This window comes from Cydia strobilella, chromosome 8 (genome assembly GCF_947568885.1).
Source record: "Cydia strobilella chromosome 8, ilCydStro3.1, whole genome shotgun sequence".
NCBI lineage: Eukaryota > Metazoa > Arthropoda > Insecta > Lepidoptera > Tortricidae > Cydia > Cydia strobilella.
This window is the reverse complement of record NC_086048.1, coordinates 11,696,446-11,709,937: the sequence shown is the minus strand read 5'-3', so window position 1 is coordinate 11,709,937 and position 13,492 is coordinate 11,696,446. Positions and strand designations below refer to the sequence as shown.

The 13,492-nt window shown below is 35.8% G+C and overlaps 1 protein-coding gene across 2 annotated transcripts in view; it reads right to left on the bottom strand.

Annotated features, from left to right (window-relative positions):
* Positions 1–13,492, bottom strand: part of LOC134743659 (A disintegrin and metalloproteinase with thrombospondin motifs 1-like) — a 75,126-nt gene that overhangs the window by 29,886 nt on the left and 31,748 nt on the right. For both annotated transcript variants that reach the window (XM_063677243.1, XM_063677245.1), the window contains exon 6: positions 4,129–4,248. In XM_063677243.1, coding sequence (XP_063533313.1) covers positions 4,129–4,248 — 120 coding nt within the window. The remainder of the gene's footprint in view (positions 1–4,128; positions 4,249–13,492) is intronic.

Here is a 13,492-nt window from a genome sequence, read left to right as displayed (position 1 = left end):
AGAAGTAGAAGTGGGAGTTGGAAGGGGTAGACCTCGGCGGACTTTCTCTGATCAGATCGGGGAAATCCTAAAGAAAGGCCAGGTCAAGAGCACCCTAAACTGGTGAGCGTGTATGAGGAATGTTATGAAAGTGAAGGAAGCGAAAGAGGTATGCCAGGATCGTAGCAAGTGGAAATCTGTGGAAAATCATTCAAAATGTTTCGAGAGCGCTGAACTTTGGCATGCAGGCACTTAGGGGGCTCCAAAAGATCTAGCGATATTTTTAGAAAAATCCAAGATGGCAGAGGTTATGAAAAAATCCAGTTTCTAAGTAATTTTAGCGAGGAGGCTGAAGAAATTTATTAAAAAACTGGATTTGTCCACAATCCCCACCGTTTTGGATTTTTGTTAAAAAAAAATATTGCTAGATCTATTTTGAGCCCCATTACTGCCTACATATCAAATTTTAGCCCGCTCTGACCATTTTGTGTTTTTTTTTTCATATACATTATAGATACCTACCTCACTAAAAAAGAGACTGGCAAAATATATAATAGTTAAACTTTTTTATCGAATCTCTTGATTCCTAGCAAATCCGTTCAGAATTACTCTGATTCTTGGGTAAAAAGCTTACAGCAGCACTCCACTTTACAAATAAATGTATCTAGTCGTAATCTTCTACGCCTACGACTGTAATCCTAATTTGGCATATACATATACAAGCGTAACTAAGTACATATAGCACTAGTAGTGGTTTTGGTAGATAAAAAGTAACCAATCTGCTCTTAAATTAAAAATATTGAATTTATCATTTTAGCTTTCTTAATAAAATATCCTTATAATATTTATTATCATAATAATACTTCCTGATAGACTAAAGGTGATTAAGTACTACTGAAATGATTCTCTAGGTATGTGGATAAACAAACACTGTTCATATATAAAGTAGAAATTCTTAATTATTTAAATGACAATTAATCGCCCGCTGTTTCAAATCCTAGACGTGGAGGGCGTCCAACTGTAATGACAAAATGGATCTCGACTTAGGTTCTAATCCCCCCTCACAAGGGGATTGTGAAAAAACCTTTGTGAGCGTAACGCTCGCCCTCGTTTTATTTGGCTACACAGTTGTTTGGCAGCGCAGTAAATTTTCTATGAGGATTATCTTCCCAGCAGTCTTGAGTATTTTTACGTTGTTAAAATATGAAAAATTCGCTAATTGTAAACGTTAACTGTCAGTGTGATCTTGTCCGTTGAATAATTATAGCTTTCATTTTCTATCCTTCACCGTTCATCCCAGACAAAATACGAATAGGTAATTAATAGGTAGGTAACTTGTTGTTCTATTGTTAGGGTTCCGTATCCAAAGGGTAAAAACCCCATTACTAAGACTCCGCTGTCCGTCTGTCCGTCTGTCTGTCTGTCACCAGGTTGTATCTCATGAACCGTGATAGCTAGACAGTTGAAATTTTCACAGATGATGTATTTCTGTTGCCGCTATAACAACAAAACCTTTGTCGCTTTGTGTGTTAGGGCACAGGATAGCGGATGTCATTCCAGATCTAGAGCAGAGCCCAACTGGGGAGGTACCTCCACCTTACAGAAAACCGCAGCTAAATAACACTAGACCCTACTAATAGTGTTGTGTTCCTGCCGGTGAGTAAGGTTGCCAGAGCTCGAGGGAGAGGAGTGTTAGGGTCGGCAACGCGCATGTAACTCCTCTGGAGTTGCAGGCGTACATAGGCTACGGAGACTGCTTAACATCAGGCGGGCCGTATGCTTGTTTGCCACCGACGTAGTATTAAAAAAAACTAAAAAGTACGGAACCCTCGGTGCGCGAGTCCGACTCGCACTTGGCCCGTTTTTTAATTCGTTTTATTGTGTTTAAATAAATGTTCAACAATTTAGATACACAATGTTGTATCTACGGACTAGCGGGAGCTGTTGCTAATGGTTCAACTAGGTTCCAAAAGCATACATGTATATGAGAACAAGTAATGTTTATTTGATTTGAAAACTGGTTAAACGGAATGTAAACATTTACGTCAAATAAATTTATTGCACGATTATCATTACATAAATGTTCTCTTATTTATTTACCAAAAAATCTATTGAAATCAATTAATTTTAAATCAAATAGTGTATACAACTCAGTATCTATAACAGCACACATTCTGTGAGCTTTAATTCATCTTTTGGCTCTTAAATAATGCCCTGGCATTAAAGAGTCAGCGTGGCTGCACATATGTAGATTTGAGCCATCTAGGCGGCCAATAACATTTTTGCGTCTTATATTTTTTAAAGTCGTGCTACTACTAACGTAAACTATCTTAAATATATACTAGATTAAAAGATTCTTACCTGAATTATCATAATCCATCACTTTTACTACACTAAAATATGCAGATTTTTTGCCCGGTTTAAGCATAAGTAAATTGAACCCCGAGAACTGATCCGTACGCTGAGTGAAGACCTAATTTCGATTACCTGTTGATCGGCACTAACGTTATTGTTAAGACCTATCTTAACAAGTAACAGATAAGTAGGTATTAGCATACCTAAATACCTACTTACCTAATCTAGATGGATTATGTCTCTCAATCGTCTGTAGGTGGCACCACAGTCCAATAATATGTAAAGGTGACATCTACCGAAACTATTGTGTACTAGTATAAGTGCTCAATAAGCTTAGTTAGCTATGTCAATGTATGTTAGTTCATAACTAATCCGTAGTGTCATAGTGTGGCGCTGTACTTACCTATATAAGCTTCTACATGTATGTAGATAAACTCACTTTTTCTAACCAGCCTTCTGTAAACATTAAATCTAGATATCAGTATTCCCTGCTTTCATTTGGTCGCCATTACCTCCAACGCTGAACAGTTATGAAATGAGGTAATAGGGGTGGGGGTTGTGTCTACTAGATAATGTAATTAAGGGCTTATGTAACAGCATGTGGATTTTTAATAATTCGACTTTTGGCCGCCTAAATTGCTCAAATTTACGTATGTGCGCTGACCTGATTAATCAGAGGGCGCCGGGTTGTAACTTGTATAGGTTATTAATTACTCTCTTTCGTTCCACCCAAAGATTGATATAGGACTATTGTGTCAGTACTGAGTTGCTTAGAATAACAATAAACTGTATTTGGGGGATTAGTCATAATTAAACCTTGATACAGTGAATCTACAGTGAAACAGTCGATAGATACTGTCTCGACAACTTAGGCGATTATTGACAAAAATGTTAATCATGGCTGTCTATCACGAACGGCATCCGTCGCCTAGTCGCTAGGGACCCCTTTCAACGAAGTTGGATGTCCTGAGTTCAAATTCTGGTAAGGTAATTTATTTGTTTGTTGGGCATGAATAAGTATTTGTACCTGAGCTTTGAATATTTTCTATATAGGTAGGGCTTATTTTATTGTTATTCACAACTTACTGTTTAAAAAAAATCTGAGACATGCTTTTAATCCAGACAGTGGTTTTTTGTTAGCTCTGAAGTGGTTTAGAATCAGCTTTCAAAAAATATAAATATTCACATAAATTGGTATTTTGTACGACACATAATTCGGTGTGAAGCTAAGTAAACGTAAAACAGTTTCAGACATGTTAATATTCTTTTAACGGCGTTCATGTATCACACATCCCTGGTGCGCCGGGTGCGGGCCAGCCCCAACCCCATCCTGCGGTTGATAGCCGAGAGGTTTGACTGCCCATATATGAGGCACTGTGAGGACATGCATGTTTCTAGAAGTACTTATTATGTATAAGCTACTTGGGTATGTACTTCTAGAAACATAACTAAGTTTATTTCAATATTGTTTTTATTTATTTGTTGTAATGTTAATTTTATGATAATAATTATTCTGTATATATAGTGATAGATGTAAGCATTAACAGAGCTATAAGTACTTACTAACACAAGCTATGAGTCTGTAAAAGTTACTCGAAATAAATGATTTATTATTATATTATCACAAGTTTTGCGGTATTTGGTACATGTTTTCATAAACACTGACAAATTGAATGTCCTCTCATTTATTTAGATGCGACAACTCGCAAGCGAGTTTCATTACATTGCGTTAACCTAACCCAACTAAAATCGCATGCGAGTTAACGCACCGTCTAAATGAGCCTTAAGACTCACCCGTCACCGAATTCGGTTCGGCACTGCTCGTCCATTGTGAAGGCGTATTTGGGTAGCTCCCGGGCGCCGCCCAGCTCCACCCCGTCGTCCTGGCTGCGGGTGTGCAGGCACCACCATTTCCTGGAATACTCAAGTATTTTTACAATCTGCAATCGTAGAACTGAATGCACACGGTGAATCCTTACAACAATTTCCGAAATTACCCGAATACACCTTATCGTTATTTTGAACTGCCTTACTTATTTTTATATATTTTTTTATTTTTGTTAGGTATTTGTAAATCGCGATACGAAAGCTTTTATTATTCTCAAGTTAGTATATAGGTACATTAATTATAGGTAACTTATGTATAAAGAAAACTTGCTATATTAATAGCTAGGGTATTTATTTTTATCTAAAATAAAATGTAAAATTGTTAACTCTCTCTGATTTCGAATTAAAAATGAATTTAGAAACGACACAACGAGTGATATTTTACACTGAACTTGTTCCACCAAAAAAATTGTGTTAGGGCTTTTAGAACCTTCCTTAAGAGGAAAAGGGACGGCCGCCTCTCCATACATTCGCGCGTGTCCTCCACTTTCGTCTTAATACGTAAAACCTCTCAAATTAGAGTTGACTGTTAGTCAAATAGACGTGTCTCCAGTACGTCTCGGCGTTAGGTTGTCCGCTTTGTCAGGACCTTATTAAAGTGCAGCTAGGTAGTAGGTACTCCAAATTGTCACTAATTGTTCCGCCACTCCTCGTTTCGTCGTGTTACATATTACGTAATTCTTATTCCCTTTAAGGGAGATATGCTACTTACACACTTAGTCTTACATTACTTGCGGTAGATACTATCTCCTTCGTCTGCGACGTAATAATGAATTTGTGAAACTAAATAACTGCCGAGGAACAATTTAACTTAAATTGTTACTTATAGTTCCTTTATCTTATTCGACCCTTGACGCCCTTGAGGCCCTTGACGGATTTATTATTTACTTATAAACAAGCTCAAAGTTATGAATAAGCGCTGATGGCCCAGCGCTAGCGTTAAGAGCGTGCGACTTTCAATCCAGAGCTAGAGGTCGCGGGTTCAAACCCCGGCTCGTACCAATGAGTATTTCGGATCTTAGGTATTTACGAAATATCAGTATTACCAGTAGCTTTTCGGTAAAGGAAAACATCGTGAGAAAACCGGACTAATCCCAATAAGGCCTAGTTTCCCCGCTGGGTTGGAAGGTTAGATGGCAGTCGCTTTCGTAAAAAAGCCTAAGTCAATTTTTGGGATTAGTTGTCAAGCGGACCCCAGTCTCCCATGAGCCGTGGCAAAATGCCGGGATAACGCGAGGAAGAAGAAGCTCAAAGTTATGGATGGGGACTAATTAACAAAGTTACTTTCACGTAGATATGCTGAAAAAAAACAACATTTAAAGCGGCACTAGATGCAATATCTATTTATTTCTAATTATTAATTAACGGTATCTAAAAGAGATAACTCTTTAGCCTAGAGACCGCCTGTTGCTTATTATTGTCATTAGAGCATAATAGGTAAACATCTACTATGTATGTATCTAAGTACATATGAAGGGTACACAGAAAGAATATGTCTAGTCACTTTAGTAACATTTTGAGTAATCGCGATTTCAAAATTTGGAATAATGTCAAAATGTATGTTAATTCCGTCATAAGGTTTTTTTTAACAAATAAAGTTGTGTTACATATATCATACAGTAGTAGCAAAACATATAACTAATAGTTCATGAAGAGCTCTACATTATGAGATAAAAATCTCATTTTCCGAAAAAAGTGACTAGACATGTACTCGTACTTTTCGTGTACCCTTCATATATAAACTTCACATAATTACTCAGTTAAAACTTACGGCTCGTGTATTCTCAAGAGACGCGGTAGGTACTTTAACGATACTTAACAAAGTGAGAGCTGTATTCTATTACCAAGAATATTGATCATACGAACAACTTTATAAATGTAGCAAGCCAACTAACTTAAATGGGCTTCGTTGTGCTCGCAACGCCCCATTCACTCCAGTTAAGCTCATTAAAGAAATTCAACGTGATGCAACGGACGTTTTTCTGTTCAAATAGACACGTTACATTCCTACAAGCTACAAATTCCTTGGCATTATTATAGTAGTAATTTTAGTAATAGTTATAGTAGTAGTAGTAGTAAAACTCTTTATTGTACAAAAATAAACATAAAACACGAGAAAAACGCATCATATGTACAAAGGCGAACTTATCCCTTAAGGGATCTCTTCCAGTTAACCTTTGAGCAATTGAGGGAGAGTTGGAGAACGGTAGACATCAAAGCTGTACTAAACGGCATAAAAGAAAATATTTAGTTTCCTAAAAGACAGGTAAACCTATAACCTACAGTATATAGCATGGGCATGGGATTTATGTAAAATAAAACAAATATATTAACAGTCATATATAGTTATAATATATAATACATATAATACGTTCTATACGATATAATACATATGATAAACAACTACTTAACCGCACACATCTTTTAGTTCCGAAGTTCCGAAGTTCCGTCTGAAAGCCATAGCTTTTTTAAGTTCGCCTTCAGCGATATATGTAGTTATATGTAGTGATAGTTATATGTAGGAAACAAACATTTGATGTAAATTATAGAAGTAAGAAGCATGTTCCTTAAGCAACAATAACAACGATTCCTCATATATATTCATAAAGGTTCGGCAATGCGCATGTGACACCTTTAAAGTTACAAGTAGGTACCTACCTACACATGACACTGTGCCAGTATAGCATACGGCCGGTACGGAGCTTGTTTTTATCATTAAGTAAGTATTGTAAATAGTATCAGGTATATAAAATTCTTTCTTTTGAAGACTAGGTACAGTCAAGGGCATAAATATATATACATTCCCAAAGTTTCAAAAATATGTGTACGCTCTTACACCTTAGACAATATAAAATATGTGAACACAACTTTATAAAGTCGTGTTCACATATTTTTGAGCCATTTGTGTGGGTCGATATTTTTGCCTTCGACTGTACCTACCCACGCGGTTTTTTATTGAATTTAAACATTAATAATAATTTTATTGTTTTTTGACTACGCTGTTTTATTATTTTTAACCGACTTCCCAAAAGGAGGAGGTTATCACAATTCGACCGTATATATATATATATATATATATATATTATTCTTTATGTTTGACTTGCTTGTTTAACTGTATAGGTAATTAGTGTTTTGTTGCTCAGAAGAACAACAAAACACTAATTACAACTACATAGAAATGTAGTTTGTAATTCTATGGTGTTATTTGTGTCAGAATTTTATATTTGTTAATTAATTATGCATAATGTTTACAGTGTAAGCGATTTGGTGTATTACTGTAAGCTTATATGAGAGAATAAATAAATGAAATGAAATTAAAAACATAAATAAATGAAAACTACTGATTTTTTATTTGTCGGTACGTGGTACCTATAAACTTTACTGGGTTTCAAATTGAAACTTAGGTATTTAATTACTTTTGGAAGAATAAACAACGAGTTAGCCTCGGAGCTCCATAAAATAAATATAGGTACAACTTTCAAGGCATTGAAAGTACTCGAGTACAAAAACAGTAATTAAGAACGAAAACTAAACTTATCAAGCTTTAACTTAAAGCAGCTGGAATTGCAACTGAGCAGGAACTTCGAAGATTGGCTTACTTTATGTGATATACAATTTAAATTCCTAGATTCCTACCTACAACTATTTTGAACATTGAATAAAAGTCGCAATATCCCAGCACCAATACTCATGAAATAATACTATTTTAACGTATATCGCGTATAATCCGTTAAAATAGTTTTATTTTACGAGTATGAGTAACTATCGCGGTAATCAAAGGTAATTTTGACGAAAACATTTTTTTTTACCAAGAGCTTACAAACAAATACAAAAAATACAAGCCTTCGGGAATTGTCATATACTTGGAAATTTCGACCCATGCCACCGTGGCCGGATAGCCGAGCGGTTCAGGCACCTGTCCGGTAAACGGGGTACGCTGCGCTGGTTCGATTCCAGCTCTGGACACTGGAGGCTTTGGTCATTTTTTCCTTCGTATATGATATTTATTTCAGTTAACAAATACAAAGATGAAGTTTTACTTTTTGCACGACAATGACCGATATATACGCACCGTATGTTCAACGCCAAAGACCGATTAATCGGTCATAGACCACAGATCAACATAGACCTACATGCATATGCATAAAGTTCAATTTCAATTTTGATACTTCGGTGACGTGGCGTCTGGATGACAGCTTTTGTGTTTGACACCTCAGAATAATAACTAAAGCATAGAAGCCGGGCAAAAATAAAAGCTTGGTAAAAGGTATCATATTCACAACACGCTATCACTTATTGTCTATGAGTGAGTGAGACAACAATCCGCAAGTTCTTTCGTTTTTTTCAGTATTGTCATAAGATGAACTGAGGAAAATGTCAAATATAATCCAGCCAAATAAAATATATGTTCGTTATTTCACAGGTAGGTGTCAACTGTAACAACTTGACATAGTCGTATTATTTTAGTTGAAATATTTCGGGAATTTCAGCGGACATCTTGGTTTATTTTAATTATATTGTTGCTATTCCTGAAAGATTGTTGGAAAACGTGCTGAGTTTTTATTTGTAATGGTTTGAAGTTCCCTTTGTGATAATGTCTTGTGTGATCGAGGGCTGTAAATCGCATACAGGAAGAAAAGAAAATACGCACGAGCCGATAACCTTTAATCGGTGAGTTTTGTTAAATTTTGAAGAAATTAATTTATAGGACCTGACCCTAAACATTGAAATCGATATGTTGTTTATGTAATTATTACTTGCATTCAAGTCTATATAGATTTTTGCATATATTTTCGAACTTTGCTAAGTATGAAAGGTTATATTTTTGGCATAGTGATGTATCGACCTCAGATCAATAACCTAACGACATTTACATTACAGCTTTCTTATATTTTGGCCCAGGACTGTCTCATTTTAATTGATGAGTACAGTCAAGGGCATAGATATATATACATTCCCAAAGTCCCAAACTATGTGTACGCTCAGACAATAAAATTGCGTTCACATATTTTTGAGCCATTTCTCTGGATCGATATTTTTGCCTTCGACTGTACCTATAGTTTTCTTTGTTCTTACTTAATTGCCAGACTATAGTATAATACTAAAAACTAAACTAAAAACTAAAACTAAAAACCGGTCAAGTGCGGGTCGGTCGCGCGCACCAAGGGTTCCGTACTTTTTAGTATTTGTTGTTATAGCGGCAAAAGAAATACATCATCTGTGAAAATTTCAACTGTCTAGCTATCACGGTTCATGAGATACAGCCTGGTGACAGACAGACGGACAGCGAAGTATTAATAATAGGGTCCCGTTTTTATCCTTTTGGGTACGGATCCCTAATAAAAAAGACATTAATGATCATTGATGAATGTTCCTTTTATTAATATTGTTGGTTTACCTATCTCACAAAACTCAACTTTTTATTTCAGATTTCCAAAGGACGAGGAATAGGGAATATTACTGCAATGTTCTGCCACCAGAGTGCAGCACTAGCTTTTTTAGTGCACCGTAGAGTAACTTATTCATACTGTACCTTTAACAGGTTTTTGACAAGTTTTCAGGGGACCTACCGGAAAACTCGAATCCGAAATTTCGTTATCTAGCTGCCTCTTTATCGCTCGAATACGCAAGAGTGACAGAGATGTTAGATAACGAAAGTTCGATTTTCTAGTTTCGCGATAGACCCTTAGATTGTGGTAGTGCCGAGTTTCGCGTAATATTCCCTATTATTAAAAAAATATATATATTACACGAACGTTTATTTTCATTTCCTATTTGGTACATGACTAGAAACTATAAGTACTTACTCTTTTAGCATTGGAAGAAAAGGTAAACCATTTCCACGTGTCTTTTTATTGACAAGTTTTTTTTATAAATATAGCAATATTTGACTTATGAAAGCAAAAGTATGTAACAAATGATCGTATATTATATTTGTTGTGACTTATTTTCAAAATATTTTTCGATAAAACGACACGTTAAGATAGCTCGCCTTTTTTCTAGTGATAAAAAAAACGAGCGGTATAGTTAGACGGATCTGAGTGGTAGACTGCAAATGAGATACAAGCTATATTAGGTACATGCATTAATCCTCATATCAGGCGGCTCTTTGATTACAAGAATGGCATAATTTTTATACTTTTTATGATTTTTAGAATATGAAAATTATAAAAAGTATAAAAGTTATGCAATCCTTGTATTCAACGAGCCGCCTGCTACAGATTTCTTGAAATTGCCGCGTTTTTTCAGGTTCAACTTTCATTAGCCAGACTATTATCAATTTGCCAATTTCGTGATATTTTTTTTACACGGCACATAAACTTATGCATAATTTATCGATATAAAAAGTCGACACAGTTACATCTCTAGCAAATTATCAAACTTGTGACACCCTACACAAATGAGGAATAACAAGCATATATGCATCTCTTTTCGACACATTATCTAATTCGTAAGGAAGTAAAGGACGGGTATACATATTTGCGAAGCATTTTTGCACAGCTTCTATGCTTTAGTTATTATTTTGAGTTTGACACGGCCTCGAAAAGGTTAAAAAAAACGCATTGACCTAGTCCGAAAATGAAATACGGGACCTCAGGATTACCAGTTTAGTGCGCCACCCGAACTCCTACAGTTTGTTATCAGGCCTCGTATTTCTTTCCTTCCAGTCTCCTTTTTTTTCGTGGCAATAAATTGTTGTTTGCGGTGTTTCCATCATATGAAAACAGCCGAAACGCAGTGTGGGTAGCTCCTACACTGTATCGGATGACGATATAGGCAAGAGCTGGATGAACGTCCACGTAAGAAACGTGCAGCAGATAGTCAGAATATGCTAATAAAAAAAGACAAAACTTCTGACGGTCTTGTTCCGCAGGTAAGGTGAGTTCGGAAAAGTTTCGGGCGTTTTTAGGTGGGTTGAGAATAGATGATGTTGGATTTTTTTTTCTCAGCTTGTGGATAGGTTTCGGACGTGTTTTAAATGCAGTCATAGTGAGCGTTTAATGGCTTATTTTTTTGCGTATTTTTTACCTGACGGTGTAAGAACGGTCGAGCCTATAAGCTCGGCCCTATTGCCGGTACTATAGTTTACTTTTGAAAAATACCTGGTCTTACCCACTGATTAACACACTTATAGATAGAAGAATGAGCCTAGTAGTACGGGCTATCAGATACGACATGATTTTTGTTTTATTTTTGCATTTTTTTTCTGTCCGATCTTACACCGTGCACTCAACATTCAAGAAATTATGGTTGTCAAACTTTTAGGTGTTGGGTCAATGAACTCATGTGGGGCAATGAACCCTAGTGGATTCATTGACACCATAAATACGCTATACGCTATTATACGTAAAAGAGCGGCATCCCTATTGCATAGATTGCAGGGTAGCACCAACGGTCTCCTAAACGCATTTGTCGTCAGAGTGGCCCCACTGATGTAGTGGAGTCAATATAAAGTTTAAGTTACATTAAATGCACACTCAAATTTTTCTACATGGGTGAATTCTATATCATATTGAATACCCGTCTGTAAAGTAACAACTTGATATCAGTTCCCGTTTTTGAGAAATAAAACTTTTTTTTAAATCTTTTATACTACTTAAACAATAATTCCCACATAAGATATTTTTCGTAGAATGGGTTATGAAGCTTATACGACTACACGGTCAGAATATCTCTCGACAATAATGTAAATTATAGATTTATTGAAACAAATTATTATTTTGTAAGTTTTTCATGACCGAGGAACTCCCACACCGAGAGAAAAGTTTACTATGGTGGTTATGAAGTAGTTGTATCGATCATGTTTAAAAATCTCCCGAGTCACTACTATATTTGTAGAATAGCAGCAAGATTTTGGAAACAAACAGCAAATAATGTTCTGCACAATTAATGGACATTTCTAGTTTTTTGCCAGTAACTGCACAAGTTATGGAAGAATAACGTATTCATTTTTCTCTCGATAATTAAATCAATTTCCAGCATAAAAAAATTAAAAAGTATGCGGTATTTCCAGGCATTCACAGAGGCCAATTCGAACTTTATTTAAGATGTCAATAATATATCATTTTGTTATCATTCGCCCGACCGTCTCGCTCGCTCCAAAACATATTTTAACTAGTACGAGCGAAACGCACACGCAAATTAAAAAAATGATATCTTTAATAACAAAGTTCGAATTAGCCTCAAGGTATATTAGGAAAGTATACCTTATGGCTTATGGCATTGCGTTAAGGTTCAATAGTTCAATGCATTAAGTGTCTCTCTTTATATGAAAAACGATAGCTGTCAAATTTTTATATCTATTCACAAAACGTTTAGAATACTGGATGCTGTGTCAGATATAAATAGACCCTTGGAGTCTTACAACTATCTATTATGCTTGATCTGAATCTTACTGGTTAGTAAGGACCGTCCACTTATACTTCGAATAGCCGCCCGGACAAATTATAATGCTAATTTCGAATTTTAAATTTTGACAATTCACGAGAAGAGTAACGTAACATCAAACGATATGTTTGTCCCTTTTCAACGATCCTGTCATCCGATGCTTTTAGTAGCGGGAGCTGTGAGAGTGAAAAGACGCAAATGTCAGCAATTCTTACCGCTTGGTATTTGTCAGCGAGCGCATCGCGACATGAAACCAGTATGAACCTGGCCCTCGATTACGTATAATTGTAAGGAAACTTGGGATCAAGTTATATTAGTCTAAGGTCTAACAGTTGAGATTAAGACGTGCTCTGAATATACAGTGTGGATTTTTTTATGGGCCCTGAAGGGAAAGTGCCTTAAAACCTTAAGTTAGCTCATTTTATTTTTAAAAAGAAACAAAACTGCATTCAAAGGTTTTTTGAAATTCGCTTGTCTCGCCTGGGAATCGAACCGACTAAAAATTCCAAACAATAAACACTCCCTATTTTATTCTACTAGTCGATACAGTTAATGTTAATGATAACATTTCTTCAAGAAACATTAGGTCTTACACTCGTCTGTCGTACAATATTTCCATAAAATCGAATATTTAGTACTCAAGAATATTTTTAGACACGCAAAACTGAAAAAAAATTAAAAACCTTTGAATGCAATTTAGTTTATTTAAAAAAATAAAAGAATGACTCCTTTAAGTAAAATGAGCTAACTTAAGGTTTTCAGAGAATTTTCCTCCAGGGCCCATTAATTTGATTATTAAATTATAGTGGTAAGTAAGCGCATTGAGTATGCACTTTTGTCTCAGGCGATGCCGCTTGGCACGATTGATTGTTCCTTAGGGCAA